The 20384-nt window shown below is 39.8% G+C and overlaps 1 protein-coding gene across 1 annotated transcript; it reads left to right on the forward strand.

Moving 5' to 3' along the window:
- Positions 1–5428: 5428 nt before the first annotated feature.
- On the forward strand, positions 5429–12319 carry fgf7 (fibroblast growth factor 7). The gene is made up of 4 exons (XM_070554502.1): positions 5429–6107; positions 6395–6998; positions 9947–10053; positions 10149–12319. Exons 2-4 carry the CDS (start codon positions 6713–6715, stop codon positions 10359–10361), a joined length of 606 nt encoding a protein of 201 aa, XP_070410603.1. The 5' UTR covers positions 5429–6107; positions 6395–6712; the 3' UTR covers positions 10362–12319.
- The last annotated feature ends 8065 nt before the right edge of the window (positions 12320–20384 follow it).

Raw genomic sequence — 20384 nt, forward strand, 5'->3', positions numbered from 1 at the left:
ACATTATTTTCAAGATTTGACCCAAAACATGAGATGATCTCAGTTGAAAACTTTGGGATAAAAGGCAGAATGTTATTTGTTTTTCTTTATTGTAATGGCCTGTATTTGTATAGTGCCTTCTTAGGGTACGACCCCGCAAGGTGCTTCACAACACAATCAGTCATCCATCCATTCTCACACATTCACACACTGGTGGGGATGAGCTACAACACTGACAGAGGTGAGGCTGCTGAGCTCTGGCACCTCCAACCACCACCAAGGCAGGTTAAGCGTCTTGCCCAAAGACACAACAGCAGAATTCTCTGGTTGGAGCCGGGATCGAACCTGCAACCTTCCTATTACTGGACAACCCGCTCTACCTCCTGAGCTACTGCTGTCCCGTAAGGGTTCTACACGCTATTTACAGGGACGTGTGAAAGTTTGTTTCCTTGTTAAGCTTAATGATTTTCCTGTATAAATCATTGTTGTTGTGATAAAAATTTTCAGTTAAATATTTCATACAGGAGACACACACAGTGATGTTTGAGAAATGAAACAAAGTTAATAGGATGTACAGAAAGTGTGCAATAATTGTTTAAACAAAATTAGGCATGTGCATAAATCAGGGCACACAAAAAAAAAGAAACAAACTCAATATTTTGTAGATCCTCCGTTTGCAGGAACAACAGCCTCTAAACACTTCACATAGATTCCAGTCAGAGTCTGGATTCTGGTTCAAGGTACTTTGGACCATTCTTCTTTACAAAACATTTCTAATTCATTCAGGTTTGATGGCATCTGAGCATGGACAGCTCTCTTTAACTCACACCCTTTAATATGCTTTCTCATAATTTGATTCAGGTGGGTATGGAGGTCAAAGGTCACTGTGCTTACCAATTTGGAGGTCCAATAATTAGTTCTAAATGTTGTGGAAGTGTCCCATGTGGTGTAATTTACTGAATTTTTTTATCGTAAAAAATCAACGATATTTGCAGGAAAATCATGAAGATTAACAGGACTGCCCAAACATTCGGACTCCACTGTAAATAAACTTTAGTTATACGTCGTTTGTGACAGCAAAGATGAGATGCTCCAAAGAGCTCAACAGATCAGCAGTTTGTGTGTGTATATGTGTTACACCCCTGTAAAAGGGGGATAGAGAAGAAACAACATGTACACAATGTTACTTCTGTCACTTCCACTGTATAAATGGACGTGTAGAAGTGGTACGTTCCCCCACGATAACTCAAACCTTATTAATCAAGACAAAACCTCTCATAACAAAACTGTAAAAACATTACTGGTCTTTAAAAACAGACGGATTAGTAGAAATGAAAATTTATTTTAAGAAAATACATTTTGATCACTTTATGACCATTTTTACTTTGTCTCAAAAGGCAGAAATAATAGATCACAGATCACTTGATCGGTAATGGCAGTGCATTCTACTGTTAACTCACTCATGAACTAAATTACATGTTTACATTAGCTTGTCTCGATATTTGAACCATGGAATAAAGAAAATATGGTTTAACCTGTGAAATAAAGAAAACACTGAATTTAACATTTGAAGTTCCTCCACATGAAATTATTTGTTTTACAATCTCTACATCTGCACAGACGTGTTGATCCTTTCAGAGCAATGCTGGATTTGTTGATTAAAGATTTGAGACTCAAATCTGGTTGCCTTAGTGGACACAAAAATATAATTTTCCACTCAAATGCATTAGTGCACAGGTTTGATCCGCATGAGGATGTTGTGCAAAGCTTTCTTTGTTTTGTCTATGCAAGAGTGCATTTCTGAGAGTGTGTGTTTGTTAGCTGCAGTTATTTTTAGTTGGAACTATCATTGTTAGGCTCTATCCCAAGAGATCCCCAATTATAGTGGAATTTAGAAAGCATGAGCTAAACCCAAACAGTCTAAAACTGTGCTATGAATAGGGTAATCTTAGGGATGATGAATTCTCGCAGCATAAGAGCAGTCATATTACTAGAAGACAGGGTAAAGAGCACACAGAGAGAGACACTCAACAGCTCATCTCTCTCCAGGAATGCTTTTAGAGCAGACACTGAGTATGGACAGATGTCTCCAACGTAACAGTGGAAACTAACATAAATTCTCGATGTAGCGTAATGTGCTAGAAATCCAAGAAGTCCTTGAGTTATGATGGGGAGATAGATCAGCAACAATCCTGTCAGTCTACAGACTAGATGAGCAATAGCTAATTTGGTGATCTGCCAGATGATGCACTTTTTTAACTCTAAAAAACAATCCAAACTCCTGGAATCTATGATTGTTGGAGGTCAGGACTAGTTTACTTTAAAAAAAGGGCAAAGTAAGTTTGGGATGAATGTAGTTGGCAAAAACGAGGAAAAGATCAAGGCTCAGAAACTGGAGCTGGTGGTTAGCCTGGACTTAAAGTTGGAGTTGGATTCAAGTTCATGGTGAGCTTGCACGCTTGCGTGTTACGCTGCAATCATCTAAACCCTTGCAGGCTCTCAGTTGGCTTTAGCGACAATCAGCATAACATCCAACAATTGGAATCAATTACAAAGAGATGTACAATCTGAGCGTTAACCTCTTTTTGTCACAAGAGGAAATAACTGGCAGAGAAAGAGAAAAGGAGAGGGACTGTAAATAAAGTAGTAGGGATGGGGATGAAGGCACTCAGTCATTGAGATTTAAAGAGTTTCACTCACGCAGGTCTAGTGTGGCTGCCTCACGGCCACTGCACTTCCTTTGCTACTGTAAACTCCAGACAGAGCTGGGCCTTTGATCTTCCAACAGCAGCAGGTAGTCATTCAGCCTGTAAAACCAAACTACCTGTGCGCACGTGCACAAACACACACACACACACACACACACACACACACACACACACACACACACACACACACACACACACACACACACACACTGCAGAAATGTGTACAAACATACATGGGCGACATTTAAAGGGACACTCCATCCTTAAGTGAAATTTGGTCTGTTGCCATACTAGCCAGAGTTTGATTAGAAGGAAAAAGCATTTTGTAACCAGCCCTGTCAATCTCCTAATCTGGCAGTATTCAGTTACCTTTAGCTTAGCATAAACAATGTAAGTGAATGGTACCAGCTAGCATTTCTGAAGAAGTCTGGAATATGACTCAACAATGAGCCCAAGTTTTCTTTCTGTGAAGGTACCATAGGAAGTTGCACTAAAACTGGCAGACTACATGACAGGTGAGGATGATGACTTCATGAAGGGAGGTGTCTTTTGAGGCCGCTGCGATCATGTCCTTGCACCTTGCAGTGGTGGCTTACAGTGGTGCTTTGTCACAATGTCTTTTGCAGTCGATACGATTATTAAAGTCACCAAGAAAAATTAAGATCATTATTGAATATAACTGTTTCACAAAAATGCTATTTGTTGCCATTAACTTACGTTGTTTTTGCTAAGCTAAAGCTAATGGACTAATGCCAGTTTTGGAGAATGACTGGGCTAGTTACAAATGCTTTATTTAGGAGTAACATGGCAACAAACAAAACTTCACTTAGGAATGGAATATCCCTTTAAGTGCAAGTCCTGAGGAGAGTATTGTATTAACCAACACACACCATTCAAGTCCCAGTTCCAGGAGTAATGAAGACACATTGAGGCATTACTTTATTGGACTGTTTCTTCTCCATTACAGTATTACTACTAACACCATTTATAGCATGAACACATAATAGTGCTGATTTTTCTTTCTTTCTTTTATTATAAAGGAAAGAGGGGAAAAGGGAACTCAAAGAGGAAAAGAGGATCATCTCCAGATGTGTTTTTGGGAATGATTAAAAAACAGTAAAAGATGAGAGTAAATCTTTAGCTAGATCATGTCACCCGGTGTCGAAAAGACAACAGGGCTCCACAGGGAAAAGGAAATCGTCACATGAAAAGGCTAAAAGGTTTGAGTTTTTTGTGAAGTGCTTAGGCATGAAGTAAATTTAGTTTATGCCTCGTGTCAAAGTAAAAGGTCATCACAGGTATAATTACACGTGTTTGAAGATCAAAGAGGAAACAGAAAAATGGAAGGGACACTGAACGAGTTAAAGAAGAGACGCTTTGATCTGTGAGCTCTTTTTATGAACCACAATCAGCTAATCAGAAGGAGCTCAAGTTGCATTGGAGCTGCACTCAGATCATTTTTTTGGATCCTCATGTTTAAACTTCATAAGCAGACCCCAAAAGTCTCTCAGTCCCATCACTCACACCTGAGCGAGATCAAGAGTCACAAAGTGCTGATAATTACTAAACTCAACAACTGGTTCTATGGACTCATTTAACCTGACTCTTATAAAATGATAAAATTAACATTATAGTCGTGATATCATTCACGAAGGCTCATTTTACCGGGGCTATCCTCACTCACCCTCACAGAAGGTTGACAAGGTTTATTCCTGTTGTACATCATCTCTGAACACCGCCCAGAGCTTCCAGGAAAAATCCCAAACTGCTTCTTGGTGCAAAGAAACCCGAGTGAGGCAAAGCCTTCAGACGTGGAACATCAGTGTTTAAAATGCTGACCTGATGTATTGTGGAACTGTAACCAGCCAACAAACAACACTAATGCGAGGATCTCTGCAAAAATCTCACATTCCAATCACATTCAGCCCTCCGAGGCCTGTCATCACGTCTGCAAGAGACTGAGCCCAGCTTCAGCTTTCCTGAAGCCAGCAACAGCTAGTTTTGATCATTCTCCCACATTGGCACTGCTGGCTCCAGCTTTTCTCCCAAAAAGGAGGACACATTTCAACACTAACATTGGACATCAAGGGGTCCCAGCTCTACTTGTCACCCAAACACTATGGCGGTATAACCAAACACAGATCCTTACAAAATAAAAGACTACAGGGACACAATACATTGTTTTGAACAAAAAAAATAAAAGTTCTGCTCGTCTCCAAGAAAACCTATCTCATGTGGCTCTTGTTGCTGTCCAGTCCTTCTGCCTGAGGGGACTCCACCGGGTGCTACAAGGTAACACAGCTCCAAATGTCATGCAAACCCTTCAGCCATGAGAAGAGGCTATTATTCGTACTTCTTTAACATTCTCTGTAAAAAATAAAACTACTCATGTGCCTGAACTGATGTTTAGCTGACTTATGCAAAGCACCAGTGCAATGACAGTTTCTGAGTTAATCAAAGGGACAGCTGAACAAGCTGGAGTCACGACTAGAAGACCAGATCTTTATGAGCACCAGTTTAGGAATGAGTAGGAGACCTGGTCCGGTCTAACGCCCCGCTCTCTCAGGCCGGCACTTGACTTTCCCAGAAGAGCTCATCATTACGGCTCATATAAACTTTTGAAGTGGGAGAGCCAGGTGTGGGGCAATAAATTGTGATTTTTAAATACAAACACAACACGTGAAGGACTGATGACCCCTGACTTGGAGATGAGTACCTCTGGAAAATTAAGTCTTCTGAAGTCTAACCCTGGATGGATACCTGCTTCCCTCATTGTGCTTGATTAGAATGAGAGAGAATTGTTTGAAGTTGGGTCAGTAAATCCTCAGAAATTATTCAGCGCTGCCACGCAAAACCACTAATTAAATCTGACATTTAAACTGAAAGGAAACTTAACAGGTTGTCATTAAAGTTTGTATCCAAACTATCCGCTGAGTAAATGTGAGTCAGAATTGTAAAAAATAATCTGCGTAGATGTTAGCAGGAGTAGACACAGAGGTTTTATATGAAAGAATGAGCAAGCATACAACAGTTTTTAAAGCCGGTGCACACCGACGGGGGTATTTGAAGAGTTTATAGCTCCCTCTTATGTCTGCAGAGTGAGAGACAATGTGGGGCAGGCGGAGGGTGTTTCTCAGCTACAACTCAGCCATGGACAGCTGACTGGTTGAGATCTAATTGCTCTCAAGTGAGGTCAGCAAGAGGCATTTATCTGAGCCGAGAACACAGGGACAGTGTAAGATAGAGTCAGCATGCCAGAAACAGGGAAACATCCATGGGGACTGACAGCGGCTCCCAGCGCTCACTCTGCCTCTCTGCATCAGTGAGGTTGCTTTACCACTGAGACCACGTCTTCAGACCTAAAGGTCTTTCTGAGAAGGAACCCACGTCTGGAAACTTCCGTCATCACTCAGAGCACATGTAAGTCATTAAACTACAGGTTTTCTCTTTTATTAAGCAAACCAGCATATTTCTGTTTGTTTAGATTGCATGTGTCGACACAGGAGAGATTAAAAACGTGGGTGAAGTAATCCATTGTGATTTATTACAACAATTACTAGACGTGTGTGATTAACCTCATAAAGCAAAAGTTTGAATATGGAAGATTCACACAGTCATTTATGTTTTTGTTTTTTATATATATGTATGTATATAATTATCACCTTGTTGTACAAAATCCAGCAAAACATTTCTGATTTTTTTTATAGTGACATCTGCACAAGTCTTCCTAACTTGGATTATGACACTGCTTGTTGGACTATTGTCTCTGAAGGATGGAGAGCTAAGTGTTGCACTGTGACTGAGGACTAATAAAAGACATCATCAGAAGCTTTCTTTATGAGTCTTCTCACCAAATAAAGTCTCCCGCCCAACCACGCTGTTCAACGCCTCGTTAGGAATCCTTGACACCAGGACCGGGAGGTTGAAGGCGGGGGTCAGGGGGTCACCGAGCTGAGGCATCACTCTCGGCTCTCTAGCTCACTTTTCAGTATGTTGTTCACGGATCCTCACAGCATTGTATTATAATGCACAAATGGATGCTGACTTGGAAACTTCAAAATCTGTTCTGGGGACTCCACCTGCATGCGATATTTCTGTTTGGCTGTGTGTGTGTGGTCTACAGTGACTGCACTCCAGAGCAACGTGCTGCCATCATGAACTGCTCCAAACACGAGCGCCACACAAGGAACTATGATTACATGGAGGGAGGAGACGTGCGCATTCGGCAGCTGTTCAGCCGAACGCAGTGGTTCCTAACCATTGATGAGTCCGGTAACATCAGGGGGACTCAAGATCCAACCAACTGCAACAGTAAGAAAATCACAAAATGCATTTTATTTAAATGTTACTTGAACTGTGGCATGATTGGACATGATGAGTCACATCTGTGATGTCATGTAATGAATATTTTAATGAGTTTATGTGTAAGTGTGGTAGAGAAGAGACAGGGGGAAGATGAACCAGCGCAGGCACCAAATATGGGATGTTAATGGTGGAAGTTGAAGGCTTTTGGTGGTGCCAAACCCTTGTGACCTCAAACTTTTAAACCGATAAAATAAAAAAACCTGTCATAACAATTCTGACATGGAAATTAATGCACAAATTCATAATTAGCAATGTCATTTGCTTGTCGAAGCAACTGCAATAACCCACAAGTTGATGTTTAAATTAGAGGGCTGGAATCAGCTTTGCTTTTGCAAGTTCATGTTTACAGATTGAAGCGAGACCCTTGGTCAGGGTGAGGATGCTGTGTGTAGTTATCGTTTCCTCCTATCTGGCAGTGTGGCAGGGAGGAATGTTGGCTTTAAAGAAGAAAAAGATGCTTTTGCAACAACTGGCACTGACAGACAGAAAATTTGATACGCCCATACGTGGCTGACAGGTGCACGCTACTAGCAGAGTGAGTCCGACCAACGGTCCGGTGACGACGTCAGCTCCAAGTGGTTGTTTATACAATGAATGTCATATTTTTGACTCCAGTGGACAAATAGTATGAGTTGATTACAGATAAGCTTTTAAAGGAAGAAAAAAAGAAAAATCTTGTGCTCCTGTGACAAAAAGCTGAGGTCCTTTCCAACACATTTGTTCTTGGATCAAAACTCAAAACATCTGGAAAATGTTTTTAATTATTCACTTCTTTTCTTTTTCAAAGTTTTCTCCCTTTCAAAATAAAAAAAATGCTGGTCATTTTGGGAGTCATATTATAAAAATTAAATATATTTTTTGAACCAATGTTGTTTGACCAAACTAAGGAATATACTTTATTCATTCATTTATTCATTTATTTATTTATTTATTTATTTATTTATTTGTTTATTATTTCTTCACATGACCCACTGGAATACACATTCACAGAAGGCACAGTTCAGTAAGAAAGACTTCCCAGAAGCCAAAGTTTATATACTTATATAGGCTTATAAACAAGGGCCCACATAATCACTAATAACACTACAATCTACATTTATGTAAAAATAGACCTCTAAAGCAAACAAGTTAATGTAACAATATAGATATTAACTTTTATAGTAAACAAAACAGTTTAATTTAAATTAAGATTGCTAAATTATTATGTAAAACACAAATTATAGTCTTAAAATTTTAACAATTTACTTTTAGGGTATTAAAATGAATACAAAGCAGCATGAAGGCAGCGCACAGCCATTTCCATATAGGCCTGTCCATTAATAAGAAAAAGGTTTTAAAGAAAAGATTTTTTTTAAAGATGAGATATATTTTACAAACCGTGTAAGAGTTGGAGGAAAACATAACATTTTGGTGCAGATCAGGATCTGTTAGTTCAAACGTGTACACTTCTAGCTTTTCTAAAACATCTTTAGAAATAAAAAGTGTGTAAACCTTTTTATCAGTCAATGTTTTCAGACACTATTCGTGTCTAACTAAAAGGCAAAGCCTTTAATTCAGAACAGTAAATGTGAGACTTTCCAGAGAAATTAGAATAAATATTTATCTGACAAATGATGGAAATCTGTTTAATCTGGGAAAAGGTTTTTTAATGTATGTTTGGGCCTGTGTTTTGAGTTTTCACAGAGAACAAAATAACTAATATTAGTTTTACTACAAGAAAGCTCATCCATACATCTCTGGCTTCCCCAAACATAAAGGACACAAATGGTTGACTGGTTTTGAATGCATCAGGGAATTAAATGAATTTTACCTTTAATCCTGATGAACAAAACTTAATCAGCAGATCACAGAAGCAGGATGAGGAGAATATCTGGTCCAACATGAAGTGTAAGAAAAGCACACACTAAATTCCCAGATTGGGACATGACCATCTGTTTGTAATCTGGCAAACGCTGATGTGTGTGCATGCTCACTGTCATTCTGACAGGTTTTAATAGCTATTGCTCTTTTTTTCTCCCTTTGCCTGTCAAATGAAAGAATTTTTCAAACAGAAAAGCATTCAAAGCTTTATATCAAGAACAGAGAAAAAATCCCATCCGGCATCTGGATCTCATTTTTGTTCTTGATATAAAATAATGTTTATCTAAGAATGAAATTTGAGTCTCAGCGTTAAATATTTATAATCTAACATCTCAATGCTACCAAAAAAGACAAAGCAAAACTTTATATTTCTTTACTTTATTTTCAGCCACAACCTTTATTTATTAAACACTCTCACACAGCCTGCGGTCAAACAAAGTGCTGAACAAACCATACACACAGATAAAAACCTACAATTATAATAGATGAAAGGATTTACATAGAAAGTAGCCAGGTGAGTATACTGATGTGCTAAATTGCAAATACCTTCTATGTAAAAGGTCCCTTTTTACTGAACTTTAAATGAATTACAGCTTTGAAACATTACACTTAAAAACCGCAAGTGCAAAAAATCTATGCTACGTATTCTAATAATTTATGTGTAAAAATATTGAGTAGAATTTAAAAATAATTCCCCCCAAAAAGCTAGCTTGGCCATTTTTACCTTCTCACAAATCTGACGAGCACATCTAAATTGTGGCATGCAAAGCACGTGCAAGGAGGTAGTTTCCTCAGTCCCATGGGAGGGAGGCCTAATCTGTCTCCCATATGTGCCAGTGGCATAGGTTATGGTTTGCGTAACGGCCACCCAGGCAAGTTAACAAGACTTGAACCGAGCCAGAGAGACCACTGACTGATTCATCACAGCAACTTCCCTTTTCTTTGTTAATGAAGATGAATGTTGAGGTCAGGATGGAGGGTGACAGTTTCTTATCTGTTCTGCAACATGTCTCATTTTCTGAACCGTCTGGCAGGCATCCTCGAGATCAGAACTGTGTCCGAGGGAGGAATCCTGGCCATCAAAGGTGTCAAGAGCCAGTACTACATCTCTATGAGCAAGAACGGGAAGCTGAAAGGAAAGGTAAGGCTGAGTTCAGCGGCGATGCAGTCAGGTAGCCCTACTACATCTCTTAGTATCATCAGGACCAAGAACTGACCATTTGTTTTTCATTACAGAGGATCTACAGTGAAAATTGCAACTTCAAGGAATTTTTCCTAGAAAACTACTTCAATGCATACGCCTCTGTGAAGTGGAACAAAACAAATGAAATGTACATAACGCTGTCTCAGAAGGGAATGCCACAGCGGGGGAACCGGACCAGGAGGGAGAATGTGGCATCTCACTTCATCCCGATGAAATGCAAGGAGGAGGAGAGGAGAGTGGAGTAAAAGGGGCTAAGGACTTAAAAAGTGAAGGACTTCATTCACATTTATATCGTATATCTCAATACACATGTAGCTTCATCACAAACATCTCGCTCCAACCTCCGACTGTGTACTTTCTAAACAGCAAACCTGGACACTCAGGTAAGGAAGACACCAAAGCTCAAATTCATAGAAATCTCAGCAAACCTACAGTGAAAGTTCAGTCAATGATGTAATTATTTGCAAGGATCATCCGTGTGAGACCAGAGGAGGAGACCTGTAAAGAACCGGGTCGGACTTTTGATTCAAACAAGAAGTGCTGAAGCAAGCTGGACTTGTCTTTGATCATTGTACAGAATGTGGACTAGATCAAAATAACACGCAGTAAAACAAGAAAGACTGGTGTGTGTGTGTGTGTGTGTGTGTGTGTGTGTGTGTGTGTGTGTGTGTGTGTGTGTGTGTGTGTGTGTGTGTGTGTGTGTGTGTGTGTGATCTGTCCTTCCTGCATTGACTCTGGTCAAATGCACTGTAGCTGCTCAGTGACTCCCTTTTCTTTATTAAAGTGTTAATTTGAAATGCTAAAGTATTTTGCTGCTGCTGACATCCAGACTAAAACACAACGTAAGCAACGTGTGTGAGCTATATCCTCTTTTTCAGAGCTAATACTCCTGTACACCAAAAGACTGCATATTTATTTGTAAAGATACTTTCTTCGCTTTCTGTTTAGACATTCCCATTTTACCATGAGAGATGCCTTTATTTAATCAGAAAATGAGTGAAAATTAATTTCAGAAACATTGTTTAAGCTTTACATTGTAGGACTTTATCATTAATCATCACTTTTATTTCTTTATTTAAAGCAAATGTATAAAAAGTACCTTTTTACGGTGTGTCGTTCCACCTGGATAAGGTCTTATGGACTGATTTCCTGTTGTTTTCTCCACTAGAGGGTATAAAAGACCTATAAATAAATTAATTTCTATATGCTTATAGAGTTCATCTGGTTAACAAAAATGTATTAGATATTTTTCACGGTTTCTTTGCCTACATCACCATGTAATGAACCACATCTTTATCCTGCCAGTATTAGAACCATGACATTACAAGCATTGGAGGAACTTGAACATGCATGTGCACATAGTTTACATGTAGTTTATTCTGTTTATTTTTGATCAAATTAAGATTATTCAAACACATCATACCGTCTGATCTTCATAATCTAAGCCTGCAGAGAAACAACTACAGCATCTCATGTTTACCTTAAAGTTTTGCCCAGACGATTATTTATTGTTTCCTGAATATTTAAGATGATGCAGTTTCACTCAAAGGCAAACACTGCAGATTGATGGCAAACTCTCTACTTGACAACAGAAGGTTCACTGCTCTAGTCACAGCAGTAACGTAAAAAAGGGGACCTCTTAAATAGAAAGAAAAAATAAAACAATAGAAGATGTGCTGGCAGTCTGCCAGAACATGCACACACACTTATATAAACACAAGTGTGTATTCTCCAAAAGAAAACCACGAACATGACGAACACGAAGAACCTTTGGCCTGAGTTCACATCTGGCTTGGAGAACCCCTGTCAGATCAAGACGGTGGAATCGGGAGAGCAAACCTATGAAATACGATTGACCCAAACAACATCTGAGTAAGGTGAAGGCTTCTGCCAAGTCACGCAAAGTTAGTCTTAGCAGATAATTTGTAACATGCTCAAAATGTAAACACATTTCAGATTCAAGGCTGCATGTTCCCAGCGGGGTGGAGGAGAAGCCGACCAACAAGGGGCGAGAACCTTCACAGACGTCCAGGAGAAGAGACACAGCACACAGAAACACTCAGCTGTTGCTACCTCCAGGACAGTTTCAGTTCTTCAAATGTACCTAAATTATTCTAGGACTAAAGGATAAAATGAACTGAACGTTCCTATAGTCACTTATGTCTTGTCTTGTATTTCTGAATAAATGCAACAGTTTATTTGTCTCAGCAGTATTTATTTCAACCATTAATAAGTACAAGTTGTTTGTTTCACACTAGAGGCTGTTACAATTCAGGTCAAATGATTAAGTCTTTAAATGATGAGTCCTACGTTGCTCCATTCCCAAGTAAAGCACTCAAATTTGCTATAAAAAAGGCTAAAAATAAAGTTTTTGCTTTCTAAATGAGCTACATAACTACTGTGCAATCTGGTAGACCCCTTGGGACGCAAATAATCCAACTGCAATGATCCACTCCTAAATGCCATGCTTCACAACAGCAGTATTGCATTTTTGTGGAGACATAACTACAGAAAACCACGTGCTGCATATTACAAGCTCCATGTGCAGACAAGGGCAATGTCTAGAAGTGCGGCGGAGTCTGCGTCTGGCTGTGAACAACAGAGACGGGAAATCCAGAGTGGGAGGGGGAGGACAAAAGAGTAAGGTAGATGAAGACAGGACGAGACGCTGGGGAGTCTCGTGCCATGAGGAGGGGAGGCCCTGAGCGGGAGAGGGAACACACAGCTGAATTGGATATATTTCAGGGCCGTAAACCTTAGTTTCCCCAGAGAACATCTGTTGTTATGCAATCTGGGGTATTCTGTGTTTGCAGCTCGTTGCACGGAACTCCCAGCAAAGCGGAGCAGAGGCAAGAGGAGGTCAGGACCTCCAGCAACACACTGCAGTGTCATATTTTACTTAAACACAGAAAGATAATAGGGTTTGTACTCACTCTAAAGAAAACCCCTGACTCACTTGGTCACCATGGATTCACCCATTAAACCTGTGAACTTACAACTAAAACAAAAATGTGCAAATACCAACAACACTGGTTAGTACCTGTAATCCTGCAAAGTTAGCTGATACAGACGCGGACAAAATTGTTGGTACCCTTCGGTCAATGACAGAAAAACCCACAATGGTCCCAGAAATAACTTGAATCTGACAAAAGTAAGAATAAATAAAAATTCTATGAAATGTATCCATTGAAAGTCAGACATTGCTTTTCAACCATGCTTCAACTGAAATATTAAAAAAATATAAACTCATGGAACAGGCCGGGACAAAAGGATGACACCCCTTGAAAAGACTGAAAATAATGTGACCAGAGGGACATGTTCATTCAGTGTGTGTCCACTAATTAGCATCACAGGTGTCTACAATCATGTAATCAGTGAGTGGGCCTATCTATAGGGCTCCAGGTAGTCACTGTGTTGCTGGGTGACATGGTGTGTACCACACTCAGCATGGACCAGAGGAAGTGAAGGAAGGGGTTGTCTCAGGAGATTAGAAAGAAAATGATAGACACACGTGTTAAAGGTGAAGGCTATAAGACCATCTCCAAGCAGCTAGATGGTCCTGTGACTACAAATTAAATTTCCATGAGACTGTAGCCAACCTCCCTGGACGTGGCCACAGCAGGAAAATTGATGACAAATCAAAGAGACGGATAATCCCAATGGTAACAAAAGAGCCCGGAAAAACTTTTAGACTGTTCCAAGGTAAACTTCAAGCTCAAGTAACATCAGTGTCAGATCGCACCATTCATTGTTGTTTGAGCCAAAGTGACTTACATGGGGGACGATGAAGGAGGACACCATTGTTAAAAACAAATCATAAAAAAGCCAGACTGGAATTTACCAAACTACTCGTTGACAAGTCACAAAGTTTCTGGGAGAATGTCCTATGGACAGATGAGACATCAATGGAACTTTTTGCAAAGGCACATCAGCTTTATGTTCACAGAAGGAAAAATGAAGCATATCAAGAAACGAACACTGTCCCTACTGTGAAACATGGAGGAGGCTCTGTTATGTTCTGGGGCTGCTTCGCTGCACCACAGGGTGTCTTGAATCTGTGCAGGGTACAACGAAATCTCAAGACTATCAAGGGATGCTAGACAGAAATGTGCTGGCCAGTGTCAGAAAGCTTGGTCTCAGTCACGTGTTATTGGTCTTACAACAGGACAATGATCCAAAACACACAGCTAAAAACACCCAAGAATGGCTAAGATCAAAACATTAAACTATTCTAAAGTGGCCTTCAGTGAGCTCTGACCTCAATCCTATTGAGCATCTTTGGAAGGAGGCGAAACATGCCGTCTGGAAAAGGTGCACTTCAAACCTGAGACAACTGGAGCAGTTTGCTCATGAGGAATGGGCCAAAATACCTGCTGATAGGTGCAGAAGTCTCATTGGCAGTTACAGGAATCGTCTGATTGCAGTGATTATCTCAAAAGGCTCTGCAACAAACTATTAAGTTAGGGGTACCATCATTTTGTGGGGTAGCAGTAGCTCAGGAGGTAGAGCGGGTTGCCTCATGATCGGAGGGTCATGGGCTCTGTTATAGAAATTTTATGGTTCATTATTTCTTGATCATTAATCCTATTAACTGAATGTATTACTCTTTGCCTGAAAGCATTCTCATTCATTCAGACACACCCACACATTCCTGAAACCATTCAGACACACACACACGTTCATTTCCACACACCTTCTGTCCCTATCTTATCTCATATTATAAATAAACTTGAAGGGCTGATGTTCTTTGCAGTTGTAAGCCTCAACCGTTGCATGAGCGTTTGCCCTTTCTGCAAACAGTAACTTGTCTGGTTAACTGTCTCTCTTTTCTCTTTGACTGCAGGTATTAGGTGATTGATAAAATCCCTAACAGGTCCGATACCAGCTCCTGCCAGGGCAATTCTGCTGGTGTGTCCTTGGGCAAGACACTTCACCCGACTTGCCTGTGTTGGTGGTGGTCAGAGGGGCCGATGGCACAAAATGACAGCCTCTCCTCTGTCAGACCTCCCCAGGGAGGCTGTGACTACATAGTAGCTTGTCATCACTGGCAGTGTGTGAATGTGAGTGTATGAACAATAAAAAGTGCTTTGGGTGTCTTTAAAAGCTCTCTATATATACCCAAACCATTGTTATTTTTGTACAGGCCTGTTCCATGAGTTTACTTACTTTTTTTATTTTTATTCTTCATTTGAAACATGGTTGAAAATCTATGTCTGACTTTGACTGGTTACATTTCATAGAATTTTTATTTATTCTTACTTTTGTCAGATTCAAGTTATTTCTGTGACCATTGTGGGTTTTTCCTTCATTGACCAAAGGGTACCAACAATTTTGTCCAAGTCTGTATTTATGGAGAGTTAACTTTTAAAAAATGAACTTTAAAATATGTTCATACTTCTAACTTGTTAGGGCTGGACAAATGGAGCAGCAGTTACAACACTTTATAGGTCAGGCTGGGCTCCAATCACAGCATAAATGGTACGGACATAAAACAAAGTCTGCTTTGAGAAATTTAAGCAGCACTAGACTAAAGTTTGTACATATCGCCATGTCTTACACACATTCCTTATGTAAGGTAACTGATTACTGTTGTATGTTGTAGTTGATCACTTTACTACAGTATTAGTTCAATACCAGTAATGTTCTAATTGAACGAATAAATGATGTAAAGACTTCAATTCAAAGTACAACAGTTTTATTTCTCTCAAGTCTTCTAAAATCCTAAATCCATATGAGTACTCTATTAAATCCATTCAAGTGTAACGCTACCTCAAGGGTCAGATCTTTCAAATCCAAAAATGCTCTGCAGCAAATGAGTCACACATGTCCTTTTATTTGGTTAAGTAACACAACTCTGACCCAACATGACCCAGTCTGCCTTTAATTTTCTTCTAGAAGTTTATAGCTTGGTTTTTAAAAGGGATTTGTTACAAGTGTATTTGTTCCAGTTTAAAAACACACATTTGAGAGGCTGGGTGGATTAGACTTAGCCAACTGAGTCCTTGTGTTTACACTTTGTGCAGAGGTGTGTTTCAGCTGTTGGGGTAAGTGTCACGTTTGGATCAGCCTATACTTAGTGAAATGTGTACATAAAAATGAAATACTATCTGAAGATGCTACAGACCAGGACAAAAACTATTTATTGACATATTTGAGTTGGGATCAGGCTGACGAGTGAACAATGTGTAACTTGTTTTGTGGTTGTGTAGAACTGTTCCTGCAGAGAGACCAGGGAGTACAGACTCTTCTCTCTCTGGGCTTTTCCATTCAGGAGTCCCCACAGCCAATCATCTGTCTCCATTAAGTCCTATCTTCTGCATCCTCTACCCTTACACAAACTATCTTCATGTCTTCCTTCACCTTACTCATTTTGGTCTTCCTCTTATCCTCCTGTCTGGTGGCTCCATCTTCAACATCCTTCTACCTATGAATCATTGTCTCTTCTCTGGACATGTCCAAACCATCTCAGTCTGTCATCTTTGACTTGATCTCCAAAACTTCTAACATGAGCTGTCCCTCTGATGGACTCATTCCTGATCCTGATCCATCCTCGTCACTCCCAAAGCAAACCTGAACATCTTGGGCTCTACAACCTCCAGTTCTGCTTCCTGTCTTGCCCTCATGGACACTGTCTCTAAGCGAGACAACATGGCTGGTCTCACTACTGTCTTCTACATCTTTCCTTTCGTTCTTGCTAAAATCCTTTTATCACACCTGACATTTTTCTCCATCCATTCCAACCTGCCTGCACACACTTCTTCACCTCTATTTCACACTCTCTGTTGCATTGTCTCTTAGATCCTAAATACTCAAGTCCTCTACTTTCTTTACTTCTACTCCATGTAACATCATCGTTCCACTTGTGTCCCTCTCGATTCTTGCTTCCTGTGACTAAATTTTATTCCTCGCCTCTGTCAGTGCACCCCAGGGCAGCTGCGGCTACATCGTAGCTCATCTTCACCAGCGTGTGAATGTTGGTGTGAATGGGTGAATGACTGTTTGTGTTGTGAAGGGTCTTGGGGTGTTTTAGGACCCTAAGAAGGCGCCATACAAATACAGGACATTTCCTATTTACCATTTCTCTCTTTTCCATTACATCTCTACCTTTCTTTCCCACTACCTGCACCATTCTCTCACTGCAGATCACTATGTTATCTGCAAACATCATAGTCCATGAAGACTCCTGTCTGATATCATCTGTCAACCTGTCCATCACCAAAGCAAATAGAAAGGGGCTCAGAGCCAATGCTTGATGCAGCTCCATCTTCACCTTGAACTCCTCTGTCACTTCTGCAGCACACCTCACTGCTGTCTCACAGCTCTCCTGGTTCTGGTCTATAGGGCCTTACATGGACAAGCACCATCTTACATTGGTGATCTTCTCAGTCCCTACACCCCCAGCAGGTCCCTGAGGTCCAGTGACCAAAGCCTACTGGTTGTGCAGCAAACCAGGCTAAAGACCAAAGGTGACAGATCATTTGCTGCTGTGGCCCCCAGACTCTGGAACTCTCTCCCCTGAGCCTGAGATCAGTGGACTCAGTGGTCTCCTTTAAAAAGCAGCTGAAAACTCATCTGTTCAGGCTGGCTTTTGCGTGACCTTCATCACCCTCTCCTTATTCTGCTCTTTCTTCCTATTCTGCCTTTCCCGGAATCCACCATTTTCCCTCTTTCCTACTCCTTTTCTTTCTTCGTTTCCTTGCATTTTTTAATCACAATTTTTCTACACACTCCTCTGCCCTGTTTGTTTACTCCAAAATCACGTTTGATCTTGTGAGATTTCCAATCTGACTGGAGAATGTTCATTTATGACATTGGCTTGTGTGTAGTAGGCAGTTTTTGCCATGTTGCCACACACCACACACTGTAGGACCAATACTGGTGTAACCGTCATTTCTTTTTTATCCCCCTGAGGTCTCTCATGCTTGGAAATCATCAAACTATTCAAAAATCCTGCTGTGTGAAGAGAGCCTTATCTGTCCAATCCTCTGGGACAACCCCTCTGGCCGTTACAAGCCTGTTAACACTCCTCTCTAAAAACCACACAACATTCTTTTTTGTTCAGTTTCCAACACCTGGTCCTCTGCTCTGCCTTTGTTGTCTTCATCTTCCTCACCCACATTTTCATTCTACAGAGTCAGACCATCATCCTAAATTGTCTTAAACTCTCACTATCTTGCAGTCACTAATCTATTTAAAATGATCAGGTCTACATAAGATGAAGTTCACCTGTGTCCTTCGTCCTCCACACTAACAGTCACCCATGCTCCTGCCTCTTCTGGAAGAACAACAGCCATTTCACTATTTTCCATCAACTCTGCCACCATTATGATGGGAGGTTTTTATTTTATTTTTTTGTGAAGAGCATAACTGTGTTTAAGCAGTGCCCAAACTTAAAACTGTTCAAAAGGAAGCAGAAATAAGTGATTTTCATAGGATATAAAAATAAAGAGGATGTCTGAATCTCAGTGGATGTCCCTGGTTGTAGTCTGAAGATTATTCAAGTTACAATTATGTCTAATTTGTGGAGCACAGCTCTAAACTGGACATGAAGTTAAATAATTATAGAACGAGTAAAATGATTCCCACTTTTTTCAGACATGTGGGTCAAATCAGCAAGGATGGGGCTGTATTGTATTATAATTTAAGTTATTTGATCTATTATTGTTTTTAATGCCTGCGTTCCCTTTTTCTCCTTGAATAATGCACGCTTGTTCAAAACAAAACTGAATGAATAAATAAATGTAAGAAAACTAGAATTTATGTGATCTGAGTAAAGTAGCTGAACGTATCTGTTCTTTTTATGCAAAAAAATAAAAATACTAGAAACACTTAAATCCAATTTCATAATGTATGACTGATTATTATTTTGTTCCCAAAACATGTAACAGATGCTTAGAAGCTTTGGTTTACAGTCTTACAACCATTACCTCATACTTTGGAAGATTATCTTGTCATATAAATTTGAAATAACACATGTCGTGTGCGTACAAATGAGATAGCACATGAAACACACACTGAGCTCATCTCTCACCATGAATAGGGGCTTTCCTCTCACATTCATCTCATGCTGCTTCAGAAAATCAACTTCTGTTCCTGACCTGCTGAGAAACGTCTGGGTGTCTCAGCTGAGAAACACACCAGAATATTAAATAAGTTTCATATACTGGATGTCTCTCTGAGGAGACTGATATCATCAATCGGCTGTTACCTGAGATCCAGAACGTCCCCAGATCCACATGTTTTCCTTTGAAGCTTCCAGCCAGCTGTTCGTTTCTGTGATGGATTCAAAGGGAAAGGTCTTTCATCCTACAGCCTGGATAAACCTTAAAAAAGGATTTTCACATCTTTGAATTTCATATTGCCATTTGTCTTCCAAGTCTATATAGCTGCCAACAATGGGAAATTCAAACAATGAATGAGTATTTGTTGGGTTTAATGTAGACTGAAATAAAACAATTATTTTTTATTCTTCTGTCAAAAGCTCAAAAACAACATAATGAATTTTTTTAGAACTCATGTAAACTATAACAGCACTCATTCTGCAAGCATGCAGAGCACAGACTACAAACCTGCACATACAGCAAAAACACTGCAGACAAACCAAAAAATATGAAATTCCATCTACAGCGAGAGCCTTAAATGTACCAACATAAAGTTATCGTGCCGAGGGCTTATGACTAACACTTATAAACTATATCTCTGCCAGGTCTTTCAAACGTAGCTGGTACACAGTGCACTCTTGGCAGAATTTGGCTTGTTTAAAACCCAACATTATAGTTATGGGAAGGTCTTGCTTAAAACACATCTGCTTGCCACAGAAATCTGCATGCAATCATTAGTTTCATAAAATGTGTGCAAACTCAGGTGGCCTTTGAAATCTAGAATGAAACAATGTGTTTCATATCACAGCAAGTACCTTTGGCACCAAACAAGAAAAAATACTCATGTTTTCTTTAAAGTAATCTTTTGGCTGCCAGCACCTGAAATTTGGCAAAAGACCACAAATAAACACATAACTAGACAAGAACTTTAATTTCCTATCAGAAAAAAAGAAAATTATGCATCATTTGAATTTAATTTTGTAAAATTAATTAACAAAAAAATCGTTGGATTTGATTGTAGTGCTTTCTCAAATTTCTAAAAGCCAACGTTTAAGATGTGCAGCTATATATAAAGTAGTTGAAGTTTTGTATAAGAACAGTTTTAGAACAGATTTCTCTGGTTTTCTTTCTTCTTCTATGGTTTGACGCTTCTTCTTTTTTTTTTTT

The sequence above is a fragment of the Nothobranchius furzeri genome, chromosome 9 (genome assembly GCF_043380555.1).
Source record: "Nothobranchius furzeri strain GRZ-AD chromosome 9, NfurGRZ-RIMD1, whole genome shotgun sequence".
In the NCBI taxonomy this organism is placed as follows: Eukaryota; Metazoa; Chordata; class Actinopteri; order Cyprinodontiformes; family Nothobranchiidae; genus Nothobranchius; species Nothobranchius furzeri.